This window comes from Medicago sativa, chromosome 7 (genome assembly GCF_051527215.1).
Source record: "Medicago sativa cultivar Bolivia chromosome 7, Bolivia_mono, whole genome shotgun sequence".
Taxonomy (NCBI): domain Eukaryota; kingdom Viridiplantae; phylum Streptophyta; class Magnoliopsida; order Fabales; family Fabaceae; genus Medicago; species Medicago sativa.
In genome coordinates, this window is record NC_140755.1 from 7,135,213 (window position 1) to 7,151,481 (window position 16,269).

The window sequence follows — 16,269 nt, forward strand, 5'->3', positions numbered from 1 at the left end:
ATAAACATGATTGATGGAAGAATATGTTTTAACATGTGTTCGTTGACGTTAAATGTGCACGATTATGTTAAAATATTTAATTTGTGTGATCTATGTATTGGTTGAAGATAATCTTGAAATGATTCGTTTTTTTGTGTTAAAATTGATTTTGGATATGTAAAAATCAATTTATAGGTTGAATTTGATAAAAACTGATAATATAAATAAGGATTGACGATTTGTAGCATAATAAAAATTGACTGTATAAATAAGGATTAATGATTTGTAGCATAATAAAAAGCTTCTTATCGTGGTTTGATTATCTTTTTTCGCTCAAGGTTTGATTATCCAAAAAAATATTTTAGAATATCATTTTGTATAACTTTTTATCATATATTTATACATTTATCCTAAAACTTTTAGATTTATATCCATCTTTAATTTTTCATCCTGGCACCTTCTTTATTCATGTCTTCAATTATGAGCTCTTGCTTTGATTTAATTAAAATAATATGATGTATTGTTGCTTGTTTATGTTGCAATATTTTCTATAATTTATATGATCAGACCTCTTATATTATTTCGTCCTATTTCTTATTTGTATAATTATGATTGATTGATGATTATGTTTTCTTTGATGTTAAATGTGTAAGGTTGTGTACTAAAGTAAGTAATTTGTGTGATTTATGTGCTAGTGATGATAATCTCTATATGTTGTGAATTGTTGATAAGTTTGAGTGATTTTGTGAAGTTAAAACTATGTTTGTGTTTTATAAATTGATTTATACATTGAATTTTATTAAACAGATAATATCAGTAAAAATGAAGAAGGTCTGTCTACCAACCAAAAAAAAATGAAGAAGGCCCTTAAATGATGATTATAATCGTAATTTAGAGGTCATTGACGATGTTAAGTGAATATTTAGTTGATAAAACCAAGTTAGTACGATAAAATATAACTAATTAGGTGGATTGATCAATAAAATTTGACTTTTAAGAATCTACAAATTGATTAACTGGTTTTAAATCATATAAATATTTGAGTATTTGATAAATCGATTTATAGCGTACAAGGAATCAATTAATTAAGATAAAAGTCAAATAATTGCCTAAATTTTAAAAACTAAGCTGTACAAATTTAAATTTAAAATAAAAAATTACAAATTGGTCCATATAAATTTAAAAAAGAAAATTCAGTTGGTTTGGACAATGCATAAAATATGCAAGGTCGGGGTTCAAATCCCGGCCACCACAAAAAAAAAATTGAAAGTGTGGTCCCATAATTAAATTTTCAAACGTTTCCTATTGGTCCCTATAATTTGCTAATGGATACGTATATTTTATATTTATTATTTTTTTTAAAAACTCGGTATCCAATCCAAAATCCGACTAATTCGTGGACCAATCCCACCGAGTTTTTTAAAGTCAGAGCAGAGCTTTGCTTCGATTTGACCACAACTTTTTGAAACCTTTATATTTAAAAATTGGTCCCACAACTTTTTGAAATTTCAAATTTTCCCCAAATGTTATTTTAAAATTCTCATTTCGAATCCCTATCTCAAATTCTGATTTGATTCATCACTCAGTCGTTTGTTGTTGGTTTGGTTTGAAAATGGGAAGTAACCAACAACAACAACAACAGCGAGTTGTTAACGTTGTTGCTGTGTTCTTCTTTCTCGTACTCATCCCTGTTACTCAATCTCTTCCTTTCATCGTATTGCATGGTGAGTTTTTCTTTAATTTATATTAAAATACCAATTTATCTCATTTTTATGGTTCATAGTTATTTGTTTATGTTGCAATCTTATTTAATTTGTTTAATGTTTCACTTTTATATACTGGGTCATTGATTATTGCTTTTGATTAACTCAAAGTTTAGTTTTTTTTAGCTTAGTTTAGTTGGTAAGTAAAGTCTGGCAAAAAAATTGTTCCACTCCCAAATTGAACTCCTGTTCTCCGGAATAATTTGTTCTTAGGTGAAATGGGTTGACTAGACCCAAGGGATTAAATTACGGTTACGATTGCGAACTATCCTTGATAGTTAGGAGAATTGTGGCTAAATTGGGGTTGTTCTGTGACCTCAGTTGTGGTATTGGAGGCATGAAAAACCTTGATTTTGCAACCCGATTTGTGGTCGCGGGCTTTAGGTTGAGTTGATGAGACTTGCAGTTGATTCATTTAAGTATGAATCAATGAAACATGTTCATAAAAATCATATATTTTCATCACATCTCCACCAAGATTAAAGGCCTGCTTGGATTGGATTATTATAGTTTATCTACTGCATAAGCACTTGTGGCACTGTTTGCGACAACTTGAGCCGTATCATTTAGTTGAAATGGGTTGACTAGACCCAAAGGGATTAAATTACGGTTACGATTGCGAACTATCCTTGATAGTTAGGAGAATTGTGGCTAAATTGGGGTTGTTCTGTGACCTCAGTTGTGGTATTGGAGGCATGAAAAACCTTGATTTTGCAACCCGATTTGTGGTCGCGGGCTTTAGGTTGAGTTGATGAGACTTGCAGCTGATTCATTTAAGTATGAATCAATGAAACATGTTCATAAAAATCATATATTTTCATCACATCTCCACCAAGATTAAAGGCCTGCTTGGATTGGATTATTTTAGTTTATCTACAGACATAAGCAATTGTGGCACTGTTTGGCAGAACTTATGTAAACAACTTATGACATGTTTATAAGTTGTTTTCACTTTTCACCTTATTTCCATAAGCTCTCCAAGATAGCTTATGGATTATACAAAAACAGTTTTGACTTTATTTTATCATGTGTTATAAAAACGGCTTATATGATAAGCACTTAGCTGCAAAATAAGTTGTTTACCATAACAGGGCCTAATACCATTTGCTTTACTTTAGAAGCTTATAGTGTATGATGGAAGAGAAAAAGTGTTTCAGCACTAGTGTTTCATCTCATTAGGGTCCCCACCTTCGCAACGAGGAAATTTGAGATATATACATAACAAAAGAGAGCATAGTTAGAAGAAAAGTTTGTGGAACTTTTGTTTTTAGTTTTTTTTTTCCTTCTTCAATCGTTGTTGGTTGATAAATTTTGAGGTGGATTGACCCAAGTTTTTAAATTTTATTCACGGTCGTGGTGCAATCCCTGATAATGAGGAGAATTGCAGGGCTGATGTATCCTCAATCGCGGCCACTGAGACATAAAAACTTGATTCTGTATCCCAAGTCATGGTCGCTGAACTATTTTGAAACCCTGTTGGCATGATGAGACTTGCAATTGATTAATCCCAATGCTTTCTGGTGTATGATGGAAACAAAAACACTTCTTCTGCTCTAGTCATTCATCTCATTAGGGTCTCTACCTTAACAACGATGAAATTCGTGCTTATGCACTTAGCAGAAGAGAGCATCGTTACTGTGTGCTTGTCCTGTTGGTTTACTTCTCCAGTTAGAGCTCGAGTTACTCTCTTGCTATTGAGTTTACATGGTCAGAACAGTTTGAGATACTAATATCTTTAGCTTCTGCAAAGAATGTTAGGAATTTGAAAATTAAGATAGGGAAAACCAATTTGAGGGGTTCACTTTGTTCGAGAGAAGACCTTGTTCTTATAACTTTGCTCGGTGGAGAATAGTGATACATCATCTAGAATATTTATTCCAAAAGCTTGGTAAAAATAGGAAACAACATAATTAAATGAAAATTATTATTTAAATGGATTACTAGTTAAGGTAGAAAACCATATATTTGATAGACAAGTAGTATGCATTAATTCAGGAAAATCAGAATAACAAATATTAAAACTTGGGGACCCTAACAGGAGTCAGCCTAACATGGAATATGAAGTTTGTTTTTACTGCAAAAGGAATGTTGTATTGTATGATATTCAGATTTCAATGCATGTTTTAGCAAGAATACACTATCTATGCAAAATTATTGAATACCCAGCCATAAGATACTGATTTTGTGTTTGGAGATGTCAGGTATTGGAGATCAATGCAAGAATGGAGGAGTCACAAACTTTGTGAAGCTTTTAAGTGATTGGTCTGGTTCTCAAGGATACTGCATGTACGCTATTATTAGACTTTGTTATATTTGTTATCTCATGTTTTTAGTGCTGTTTCACTTTTTGGTTGTATTTCCTTATTCTATAGCATATTCCAAGGACCAGGTAATTCTGGTTCCAGTGTGCTATAGGTAGAGGCAGTTGCACAAAATGTTTCACATTTCACAATATGGCTGAAAGTCAATGAGATAGAGGGTTTTTGTATACATATCACTTTTTGTTCTTTCATAACCTCAATAATAGGAATAAATTTCTTTTAACCCTAAAAAGTTACATTAGGAATGTAACGATTCCATATATTTAGTTATTTTTACTTGGTATATCTGTAGAGAAATTGGAAATGGAATGTGGACTTCTTGGACCAAGCCCCTATTAAAACAGGTGACTCTCGAATGACGTGCATTGGTTTTAATGAAGTTTGGTGTTTGACAATTCGAGTAACCATTGATTTGCTCTCTATCCTTGCAGACGGCTATTGCATGTGAGAAGGTGGTGAAATTGTTTGGTAATTTGCTGCCCTGGTGGTTAATCATAATTTTTTTTTAAAGAAGTGTTTGTTCGTATCTATAGGTCAAGAAAATGAGTGAACTAAATCAAGGTTACAACATTGTTGGACTTTCTCAGGTAAATCTATACTATGCAATGCAACAACAGTATTTTTGTATTTTTGCCATCAATGTTGTGAGATTATGTTGGTTTGTACTTTGATGTTTTTGGATCAAGTCCAATTTTGTCTGAGAATTTTGTAAAATTGATCTTTATGATGACAAATTTCATCTGTTTTGCTTGAATACGTTTGGAGAACATTTGAAGCATGCAATAATGTAATACTATTTATGGATTAAATGCACAAATATATGAACATATATCTAATGGGCAAAGTTAAACCTAGACTGGGTTCTTCTGGTTATGCCGATAACTAGTAACTTGGACCTTTGACCTGACCAGTTCACCCTATTGGGTTATAGGGGTGTCAAAACCAGAAAATTATGGTGGTTTTTTTCCAGCTTGTTCAAATCTGTGTTAGTATTGTATTACTCGGCATTTTTTGATATAAAATGATAGAGATGGGATCACATTACTCAAGTAAAGGAAAGTATGGTATGAATAATGTTAGGAACATACTCTCTACCATACACATCTCAACAAAATCTCTTCTGTTGGTTGAAATTTATGCGGGTTCCACCAAATTATGTGGTTCTCATTTGAATTTTAGCTAATTGAAGAGAGTGTGTTAAAATATGTGTGTTAGAGAGTGTGTTGCTTGCACTCCTTGTACAATATTATTTCCACCCATTTAAATCCCAATCCCTCTCGTGCTTCTAAGAGGAGCAAACCATATGATAAACTGAAACCGGTGAAATGATATTAATAACAAACTCTGAGGATGAGTCCTCTATACAAAAGGTTAATGAAAACAGTAAATGAGAAAGGGATGGAGATAAATCTTCTTCCAAAAGAGAGAGTAAATGATACCGTGAACAACGACAGCACCCCCTCTGAGATGGGTATCACCCAGTACTCAGCCCCTGAATTCCCACTTCACATTCATCATGCCCCTTCCCCTTTCTATTGCTTTCCTTTTTATAATCAATTATATTATTTCCTCTCCTCCACGTTAATAATAGGCCTACCATCGAAAGCGGGCCTAACAACTTCACACACTCCCCATTTGCCACGTGCGCTGAAGGTTGTTATCTGAGGCCACCTTGCCTTTAAGGGAATCCATTCCCCTACTACACCTGCTTAATACTAAACTAAATCTCATCTTAGATACTATACATGCATTTCAATAAGTGTTTTCCTATTTTAACGGCATATTAGTTCTTTTGCTTATTACTAAACTAAATCTCATTTTAGTTGTCTTAGGGTTTGACAATTCATGCATTTCAATAAAAGTTTTCCTATTTTAACGGCATATTAGTTTTTTTTGTTATCAGGGCAACGTGATTGGAAGAGGGATTATTGAATTTTGTGATGGTGGACCTCCGGTAAGAACTAACTTCTTTACTATAAATTTGAACTACGAGTGTAGTATATTAATAATATAAAAAAGGATTGGCATTTTATCTTTTGTGACATATCATTCACATCATATTAGTATGATTTTATTAATTTGGGTATTGCTATTCCTTCCTATAAACTTAAAAGGACCCAAACCCAATAATTTTGATAATAGTTTTCGTAAGACTGTATTTCCTTCCTTTAAGCTTTCTTGGCTCTTGGTACTTATTCTATTTATGCCAATATTTTATGTAGTGTATTTCACTTGTATCCTTTGCATGTGATTCAGGTAAAGAATTTTATATCCCTGGGTGGTCCACATGCTGGTACGGCTTCTATTCCGTTATGCGGGGTATGTGATTGTTATACTGCTGTGTCGAGAAAGTCTCTATCGTTCTTCTATATTCTATTTTCTTTTTCTACGGTTAAGAAGTAAAAATGAATTCGATCCACTAGATGATGATGACTTTCTATGTAGAAGTGCAAAGACTAATAATGAAACATTCTTTCGGAAAACTGCTTGAATAGAAAGTGTTATACCAAAGTTGTCTGATATGATAAATAAAGGGAACTTTCAATATTATTAACTTTTTCATACACATTGCACTGAATCAGGAAATTGAAAGAAAAAAAATGTATAAATAAATGTTTAGGATAGTTGGGTCCTAAAGACACCAGAGTCAGGTCAAGCCTCACGGTCACAATTCAGAAAGCACTTACAGAGTTACTAATAGATTACCCATTAACAAGATTCTCACACTGATAGTGGGATTGGAACTCACGTCCTTGTGAATTGTGAGTTACACCTTTACCAACCAACCTACGTTGACTGAAATTTTATGTTTTGATTGGTCACAATGTGTACCCATGCAGTGACACAATGTGAGAGGATGTACTTGTTCTGAAGGCTCAAATCAAATAATATATTTTGAAATAATTTTTTTTAGGGAAGCTTGAGTCCGTCCGTGCATGTCTACTCCCGACAATCCTCTAAGATTTTTTATTGACTTTTATTTCTTTGAATCATCAGTTATTGGGTTTTTGCTACCTGCCCTGAATCGTACACCTTAAACCCCCGGCCCCCCCAAAAAAAGCTCGGTGAACCAAACAGCGTTGTCAAATAGCTGCACTATAGTGCTATATCGTACCAGAATTTGAAAAAGTCGGTATTGTTCTGCAATATACATATTTAGTATAGTGTTGTCAAGTAGTGGCTATAGCGGCTTTGTAGTGCAGGAGCATTTGAACAAACCACTATTTTCTGTGATACGCAATTGACAACACTGCAATGAAGTTTATTATAGTTTACCCACTTATTTCATGTTTTTTCTGTCCAAAGTGGTCCCATGTTGGTTCCCTGTAATACACTCCATCCATTCACCTCACTTCCTTTCTTTTCATTAGGCTGAAAAGACCTCCTTCTTGATTAATGATAGGAAACTGGAAAATGGAGCATTGTTTGATAAAGACATTCACCGGAATTTCGTCCTTTGTACTGATAAGGTGATATCCATATCTAATGAAGATTTGTAACCGATGAAAACCGCTTCAAAAAATTAGAAATGAAAATAGATACACTGCAGACACTTGAAGGGGCCTGCACACTCTCGAGTCCCTTTCTTCCTCATTGAATACTCACTTACCCCTCCTATATCCCTGCTCGACCGCTCTCATTCCTTTCATTCCAGCTGATTCTGTTCCTCGCTCTACCTGCCAGTTGTCCGGGTTGTTATATTGCAAATTCTCATGATGATTATCTCTTATCATTCGCTCAACCGTTGGCACCATTTATTTTCTTTTCTTCTTAAGGAGCCCGATATAAAAATTCCATTCTTCTTAAGTTTGCTGAACAAACTTATACGGAGTGACCATTACTCTATAGGAGCCTGTCCTAATGTTATGAACTTTTAATTATGATCCCAGGGTTTCAGCATGCTCTCATGCGTGACAATTTGTATGGGATAAACAATATCATTTTATCATTCTATTTCAATTAATAAGCATATTATAGATATTGCAATTTGAATCACTACCACTGGTAGGTAAAACACACCCAATTTCAAAATTTATCTTATTTTCTTTGTAGTTTTTTTTTTTAATTCATATGGCGGCGGGTCATGAAGTCTTGATCCTTGATGTAACTTGCCATATCTGTTGATTGGGTAAAAACATTTAAAACGTTAATAACTAAGCTGTTAAATAAATATTTGTTAAAATTTAATAATTAACATAAGTTTTCTCCCATTTTTTTCCAGTCTGAGAAAGTATGCACCCTTATCGACAGTGTAATCAAATTTGGGGTCTACAGCAGCATAGTCCAGGTTTCACCTTTGCCATTTTACTCTTTTTATTTTATTGAGATGATAATTATTTTTCTTCTGAAGTCCATTCTTAAAGCAAATGACATACTTCCCTGGCTTTTTCCATTGCTTTGATGCAGAATTCTCTGGCTCCTACCGGCTATGTGAAAATGCCAATTGTGAGTATAATCATGTTTTTCTAAAGTATCTCTGTTTTAGTTGTTGTTATTTTGATCAACATTATTTCATTCTTCAAACATCTCAACCATGCACAAAGATTGATGTTTGTGGTGCAATTCTTTATACTGCAGTCTTGATCTGTCTTGTGTCAGTTGCATTCATTTTACTGAAGTATCATTCAATATAGGTTTCCTTTTACTTGTTTGATTGCTTGTTGCAAAGACATTTCATATTGAAGACGTGTCTGGTGTCCAACACGTGTTGGTGTCGGACACCGCCATAGGACACATGTGGCACATTCAATATCCCCATTTTTTTTTTCAAATTATTTCCGGTGTCGATGTGTGAGTATTAGTGTCGTGTCTGATATTTGTTTCATAGCATTGGTCACATTCGCAAACTAATATGGTATACCATCTTTGATCAATGACATTTTGTCCTATAAAATTTCCTCACTATAGAGATGACTTACAAGTTAGATGGAAGGAAAAATAATCTTTTTTTTTTTTTTTTTTCCTCAGGATATTGCCGGCTACCTTAAGGGGTGTAAGTTCCTTCCAAAGCTTAACAATGAAATCGTCAATAAGAGGAACTCCACTTACAGCAAACGATTTGCTAGCTTAGAAAACCTGGTCCTTATTATGGTGCGTTTATAGAACTAAGCATTTTAATGTCTTCTGATCTCTCCTGTAATTTAAAACTTTTCTGCTTACAAATATTTGTCAGTGTGGCTTATCTATCTTTCTCTGTTTGTCTGCATGAAAACTAGTTTGACCAAGATACGATTTTAATACCAAAAGAAACAGCATGGTTTGGTTTTTATCCAGATGGAGCCTTACATTCTGTTTTACCACCACAACAGGTAATATAAATATTTCATATCTGCAGTTTATTTTGCATTGTTCCTATCTGTTGAGGCAGGTTATATGGTGGAACGGTACTTAAAAACCACCGAACCTCTAATGAAAATTGACAACGCCCCTCAAAAGTAGATGCTCATGGTCCTCATCGTTCTTACTCCTGAGACGGTGACTTGATCGTAGTCAATTCGTTAAAAACAAGGAAATGATAGTATGAGTTGAATTTTGAGGCACACTTCTTTTTCCTTTGTTTTTAACAAACCAAAACCAACCAAGTCATCATCTTGGTAGTGAGGACAAGAAAGAGCATGAACTTCTACTTTTTGAATGTGATGTATGTCGTTGTTGAAACTTCAAACTATTTTCAAGTATCAGTCTATGACGGACCATCTATCAAAGTGGTTTACGGTAGAAATTGTCATGTTTTGTCTGTAATTCTCTCTCCTGCTATCTTCACTGGGCTGATTTTTCACCTCTTGGAAATATGATTTGTTCAAAACATATTGAAGCTATTTATATACCATTTTCATAATTGGACATTTGATGTCTTAAGCAAGCTTTGTTTTGTGCAGACTAAACTCTATACTGAAGATTGGATTGGCTTAAAGGCATTAGATGAAGCTGGGAAAGTTAAATTCTTTACCGTTTCAGGAGATCACCTGGATATCTCTCACAGTGACATGAAAACTTATATAGTGCCATATTTGAAGGGTCATAATCATATAGTACCATATTTGAAGAACCAAGTGAAAGAATATTGATTCCAACCTTCAAAACTCATTGGGACTTGAATGTATATTTCTTGCATTGACATTGATAACTATTGTTGATAATTCATCATTATATATTAATTTAGAATTCACATGAAATAATCACTACTTATACATGTGAAATATTTTCCTCATTTATTTTAGGTTCTTGCATTTTCACGTGACATAATAAAGATTAAATTGTTTAAATATGTAAAATATAAATTTTAACATATCCTATCATATTTTGCCGGTTTTCTAAATTTTAGATTATTGAGTTCATGGTTATTGATTAATTTTTAACGTTCTAAACGTGTATTTGATCCGTAAATCTAATCAAATCACATTTCATAACCCACTTGGGATGATCAAGTAATGTTGGTTTGGGACCTTGGAGTGTGTTCCTCTCAAGGTCTCAGGTTCGATTGCCTTGGTGCCAATTTTGGTGATCATTCTATAGAAAGCTTTGTTTAGCTTTAAATAGGGTTCTGCAAGTGGACGGTGTGATCGGATCCACTTTGATATTAATCGTTGGTAAGATGGAAGCAATGCAATTTTGGACGGTGTGATTGGATCCACATTGATATTAATCGTTGGTAAGATGGAAGCATTGCAAAATTGAAAATTAAGGAAATGAAAACATTTATAAAAGGTTCGGTCCACTTTGACAAAATCATTGGTAAAATGTGTAGATAAGTTTTGAGATTAAATTAGTTTGTTTTTCACATTGAAAGAATAATGAAACAATGGGTTTTCTTTAGATTTTGATCCTCACCAAACTAAATTCGCTCATACTTCAAATATTTTTTTTTCAAAAGACTGTTATTTAGTATGAATGCAGGGTTCCAAACGACAATGGTATAATTTATAATCATCGACAAGGGTATGATTATAATCATGTGAACCAACAAGGGTTTGACTTATAAAAAAAATTAGACGTCAACCTCATACATCGTGCATGACACTTAAAAATTCCACCGACGACATTGAGGATGGAGGTTCAGCTAGGGTTCCAAACAACAACAATATAATTATAATCATCAACAAGGGTGTGATTATAAGGTAGAGTTTTGGATTTGAGCTTGTTTCCTTAAAATTAATAAGTTTTTATCATCCTAATTGATTCATAATTGACTTGGTTTTTCATATTTTTTCGTTCTGATTGAGTTCCTCCATTCTACTTGCATCCAAAATCATACTCTTCCAAAAATACTTAGAGATGAAAATTCCAATGCATGTTCCTCATTGTGAGTATTTTAGAATTTGAGGAATGTGGCACAGAAGGACAGGGTGGTGGATTAATTCATGGCATATTTTTTCCATTCCCAGAAATACTTTCTTATTTCTATGCTTGAAATTATATAAAGAATTTGACTGTTTATTGGACTGATTCTAGGCATGGAATGAAATACATGTAACTTTTACTTAAGCAATATTGTTTTGCTAAATGATCACACTTCAAAAAATTTATACTAGTTTTTTTTTTTACTTAGCAAAACTATTATTAATGTAGAAACCATTTTTCAAACTTTTCAAATGAATGAAAACGTAAAATATTATGAAAGCAAGCTCCCGACACACATGTTATGTTACATGTATATTATGGTCTCTCCTAAAATAGACGCCACCACCAATAAACCGTCGAAGAAGAATAAATACAACGAGGAGAAAAAGAAACCCGACAACAACAAAAAAATCGATGAGGAAAAAACCGAAGAAAAATCCCCTTAACAAGTTAGAAATTTCAGTACCTTCTTCAATATAATGTGCAACAACGACACAAAAACAAAACTCATCCTCATTTTTATCTTTTTTTTTCGTGTTGATTGAGTTCCTCTTCATTTTTATTTTGTTTGAATTTTCACTAGAATAGCTTTATCTCAATAACTATGTTAATTTTCTATTTTTTCCGGTTGGTTCAAAACATGATCGTTTTTTAGACTAGTTGATAGATGGGAAGGAAATTGTACCATATATGGCGGAAAAGGTGATACGAAATGTGGAGATGGTTCAACCAAAGAAAGATGATGGTAAGAATAAAGAGAATGATGAAGGGAAATATGGGGGACCGATCAGGCCCCAAACTTAAGGGGCACCTATATATATATAACAAAACTTGTGTATGGTAGCACCCATGCGTATATGTGACTTATAACACATTCTTTAAGAATTTTAAAATAAGAAATTATGTCTTAAAAAAATTAAATATTTCAATTTTCAATGTATTGATTATACAAATTTTCATAAAAACTCACCATTTAAAGTCATTCAAGAATTTCCCGAAAACACTCGTTAGCATTTCCTGTAAATAAAATGAAGCACCAAGTTCATACTTCGTATGACACTTAAAATCAGAGGGACGATTTTGGATGTTTGTAAAAATAACCCATCAAAATTTACTTCATATTTTTTATTTTTTTTACGGTAGCTTCCTTCATAACAATATAATTTTCCTTTGGTAAAAAAAAAAAAACAATATAATTTACCTTTTGAAAATTAACAATTCTGTTTAAAAAAATTTGTTCGTAGAGGAAGTGATAGACATTATAAACTCACGCACACAGAATGGGATAGGAAATGATAAACATTATAAACTCACACACGTACACAAAATGGAAGATTTTGGGTTCGAACTTCGGACATCACGAAAGATATTCAGCCTAACAATGTCGATATTATCGGTTGTACACCTTAAAGATAATTCTTTTAAAATTCTAACTTTTTTTTTCCTTTTTTTCCAATCATATTTTATGTCTTAATAAATCATTTTCCAATCCCATCACACAAAGTGCGCAGTTTGACTTGGTATGTAACAAAACTATATTTGCATTACTTTCGGACAATTCATATTTGAGAACAATTTCTCCACCAAATGATATCAAAGTTCTTCAATATTCCTCCAACACCTTACTTTGGAAAAGTTTCATTTCTTTTGGTAAGAAATTGATGTTATGTTTCTTCAAACTATTTTGATTTTCTCATTTTATAAATGTTGAATGCTAACAAAAGTTATATATATGTTTCTTTCAAACTATACATATTTTCTGATATCTATGAATGTTGATTTTGTTGATCTATAGTTACCATGGATCCCTTTAAAGGTCAAGGTGGCATTCAAATGCTTCTAACTGCTGAACAAGAAGCCCAACACATTGTTTCAAATGCAAGAAATTGTAAGATCCAATGTTTTTTATTCATGTATCTTTGTCGTACAAACTATGAAGCACTAACACAAACACGATCATTAAATATGACACTAACACACTAACATTGGTATTAATTTGAGAAAATCAATTAATTGAATGTGATCACAAATACCGACACATGTATGACACCAAATACGTCTTCAATCACTGTTGAGTCACACATTAAATGAGATGCAGTCTGGAAAACGTTTATAGGTGAAACATTTATCACTTTACTAGTTAGTTTCGTGAGGTTGAGATAGGTCCAATCCATATTCCAAAACGATGTAAAGTGTGTTTTTATGATTTATTGTACCCCACTCAGATACTCTTTGTCGCTCAGGTAACTTTTAAAATGTCTAATCTCGAGCATGAGAGAGCCTGTTCGTAATCTGACTTTGTTTAAAATATATGGTTTAGGAAGTGTTCATAATTGGGATGCATTCTTCACCTTATAAGTTAATTTTGTAAGAATGAATTACATTTAACCAAAAAAAATTAGTCGTAATTTTTACTAATATGATGAAATGAATGAAAAATTATTAGTGAGGACTCAAAGGTTGAAGCAAGCAAAAGATGAAGCTGAAAGGGAGGCAGCTCAATACAGATCTCACATGGAAGAAGAATATCAAAAGTCACTTACAGAGGTATATATGCACACACATTTATATATGGATTTTATTTGCATGCTTAGTAAATATCTTTGTACATACATTTTGTTGTTATAGATCCTAAAATATTTTCATAAATATGTATATATTGTGAGATTTTATTGAATGCAAATGGAAAAAAAATTTACCATCGCATAACAATAAATATTTATATATATATATACACACATTCCATATAACATATATGTATGTGTCTATAAAATGATATGTAAGGCCTCATAGTTCAAAATTTAAATAAGAGTGACCAATATTTATTTGATTAAGGAAATTTATTTCTTTGGTATTGATTGAATTTCCTTAGACAACTGGGAGCTCTGGATTAAATGTAAAAAGGCTTGATCAAGAGACAGATGCTAAGATTGGAGACTTAAAGCAATCAGGTTCAAAGGTCTCAACAGAAGTTGTTGACATGCTACTCAAGTATGTTACAAATATTAAAACATAATGGCCTAAGGTTAGTATTTAATTCCTAGCTCTTTCAAATTATTTTATAATTAGCCATAAATGAAACCTTGTTTCTTGTTTTGATCAGAAAACTTAGGTGGAAACTATAGTCTAAATGATGATGAAACTTAAAGTTTCAGTTGTCATATATTTCTAAACAGTGTTAGAAATATTACAACTATTGTTTACCAATGTTAGTTGTTCTTAGGGTAATGTATCAAATTGGTGCTCCAATTGGTAAAGATTCAACTCATATCTCATAAGGATCAGAGTTTGAATTCTGCTACCGATGCGTAAGGATCTTGTTAGTGAATAATATGTAAGAACATGTTATCATAATCTAAATCTTAAGGCTTTCATCGACTATGGTTAGTCTTTGAGATCCAACCCACTAAAATTTTATTGGTGAGTTAGATAAACTTGTAGATATTTCAATATTTTTTAAAATATTTATGAAATACAATTTATATAGTAGGAGTCTAAATAAAATTACCATGAAATATAATAAAACAGTTATAAACAATGCCATGATTATCACTAACACGATTTGGGATGACTTATATTTCAAATAGTTTTTTTTTTTTGAAGGAAAATAGTTTTTTGTTGATTATTATATTTAATTTGCAAATCTATTGCTTATGGTTTTTTATTATTCAGTAATTGATGAAGACAACAATATGAGAAGTCATCACCTACAATAAAGCAAGCAGAGCTAAGAAGATTCATTGGTTGATTTCACTCTTGATTGCCATTGCATAAAGACTTGGTTATAAGCTCCTGCCTCCACCAAAAATCACTTGTCTTGTCACAAAGGGAACAAAAGCTTTGATTTTCTCTAGTATTTACTATATATACTTGGTCATATATATGTAACCTTAGAAAATTTCGAAATCGTAATATTTTACATGGTATGATTTTTTTTTTTTTTTTCTTTCTTCAATTGCTGTGAAATAACTCCAAGGTTAGAGACAATGGATTTTCTTTACCTCGAAATTTCCTTAGGTCAATGTAGTCGATCCATCTAAGTTGTTCCATAGAAATCAAATGACTCAAATCATATGATTTTAGAATTAAAATTTGGGTCATGCTATTGCTAAGGCACAAATTAGGAAGTTGAATAAGGAATTAAAAGATATGTTCGGCATTGAAAAAAAAATGTTTAAAATTTTAAGACATCGTATAATTTTTAATATTATATTTCTATATTTGATTTCTTAACTTAGACACAAGTTAACATTTCTCTTAAAATTTTAACCTCTAATCTTGAACAACGATTGAGATCATTTACCGGTTGTGATGACAAGAAATCCATGTCCATCGATCTAATTACAACGAAAGAATATGTTAGATAAAGAAAAGTTATAACATACTTTAACTCCATGGGTGCATTTGATTTGCTAACAAATGAAGCACAATACTTTTTTTTTTTTTTTAGGGAAATGAAGCACAATACATAACAACTCCAATTATACAGTGTTTGATCTGTAAAACTGTTTAAAGGACAAGATAAACTGGAGACAATGGACAAGAAAAAAATTGAAATTCTTGTTCCTCACCAAACAAAATTTGTCTTGTGTTGTTCTGCCTTGTGTTGTGCTGATCTATCTTGTGTTATTTTGTCTAGTACTTTCTGTTTTACAGATCAAACGCACACCATAAGTAAGTGAGAAATGAATTGTCATTATGGATTGTTCGGTTGATGAAATATTGAATATTATCAAGATACCGTGATTTGACTATTTTTGTAAAACATGCTACAGATTTTGCCGATGACTAATATGTACCAATGAACGTGGTTGTCCATCTTGTAGAAAGACTCATTTTTCAGCCACATTTTTTCATCCACGAAA

The 16,269-nt window shown here is 32.3% G+C and overlaps 2 protein-coding genes across 3 annotated transcripts; both read left to right on the forward strand.

Moving 5' to 3' along the window:
• Nucleotides 1-1,539: 1,539 nt before the first annotated feature.
• LOC146903899 (uncharacterized) lies at nucleotides 1,540-10,242 on the forward strand. Of its 2 annotated transcripts, XM_085724190.1 has the most exons (12): nucleotides 1,540-1,703; nucleotides 3,944-4,028; nucleotides 4,356-4,407; nucleotides 4,495-4,515; nucleotides 4,597-4,650; nucleotides 5,967-6,017; nucleotides 6,320-6,382; nucleotides 8,286-8,351; nucleotides 8,471-8,509; nucleotides 9,032-9,154; nucleotides 9,280-9,372; nucleotides 9,943-10,242. In XM_085724190.1, the coding sequence occupies exons 1-12, from the start codon at nucleotides 1,592-1,594 to the stop codon at nucleotides 10,129-10,131; spliced, it is 948 nt and encodes a 315-aa protein (XP_085580316.1). In that variant the 5' UTR covers nucleotides 1,540-1,591; the 3' UTR covers nucleotides 10,132-10,242. The 2 variants fall into 2 exon arrangements, with proteins under 2 accessions (XP_085580316.1, XP_085580317.1); XM_085724191.1 differs by lacking the exon at nucleotides 4,495-4,515.
• A 2,662-nt stretch (nucleotides 10,243-12,904) lies between these two features.
• Nucleotides 12,905-15,330, forward strand: LOC146903900 (V-type proton ATPase subunit G 1-like). The gene is made up of 5 exons (XM_085727582.1): nucleotides 12,905-13,054; nucleotides 13,200-13,292; nucleotides 13,851-13,951; nucleotides 14,277-14,429; nucleotides 15,077-15,330. The coding sequence occupies exons 2-4, from the start codon at nucleotides 13,205-13,207 to the stop codon at nucleotides 14,418-14,420; spliced, it is 333 nt and encodes a 110-aa protein (XP_085583708.1). The 5' UTR covers nucleotides 12,905-13,054; nucleotides 13,200-13,204; the 3' UTR covers nucleotides 14,421-14,429; nucleotides 15,077-15,330.
• Nucleotides 15,331-16,269: the final 939 nt, after the last annotated feature.

Coding starts and splice junctions, on each gene's coding strand:
- LOC146903900 (XM_085727582.1), top strand. CDS start 13,205: ATGGATCCCTTTAAAGGTCAAGGTGGCATTCAAATGCTTCTAACTGCT. Junction 13,293..13,850: donor TGTTTCAAATGCAAGAAATT/GTAAGATCCAAT, acceptor AAAAATTATTAG/TGAGGACTCAAAGGTTGAAG. Junction 13,952..14,276: donor ATCAAAAGTCACTTACAGAG/GTATATATGCAC, acceptor GAATTTCCTTAG/ACAACTGGGAGCTCTGGATT.
- LOC146903899 (XM_085724190.1), top strand. CDS start 1,592: ATGGGAAGTAACCAACAACAACAACAACAGCGAGTTGTTAACGTTGTT. Junction 4,408..4,494: donor CCAAGCCCCTATTAAAACAG/GTGACTCTCGAA, acceptor CTATCCTTGCAG/ACGGCTATTGCATGTGAGAA. Junction 4,516..4,596: donor CGGCTATTGCATGTGAGAAG/GTGGTGAAATTG, acceptor TCGTATCTATAG/GTCAAGAAAATGAGTGAACT.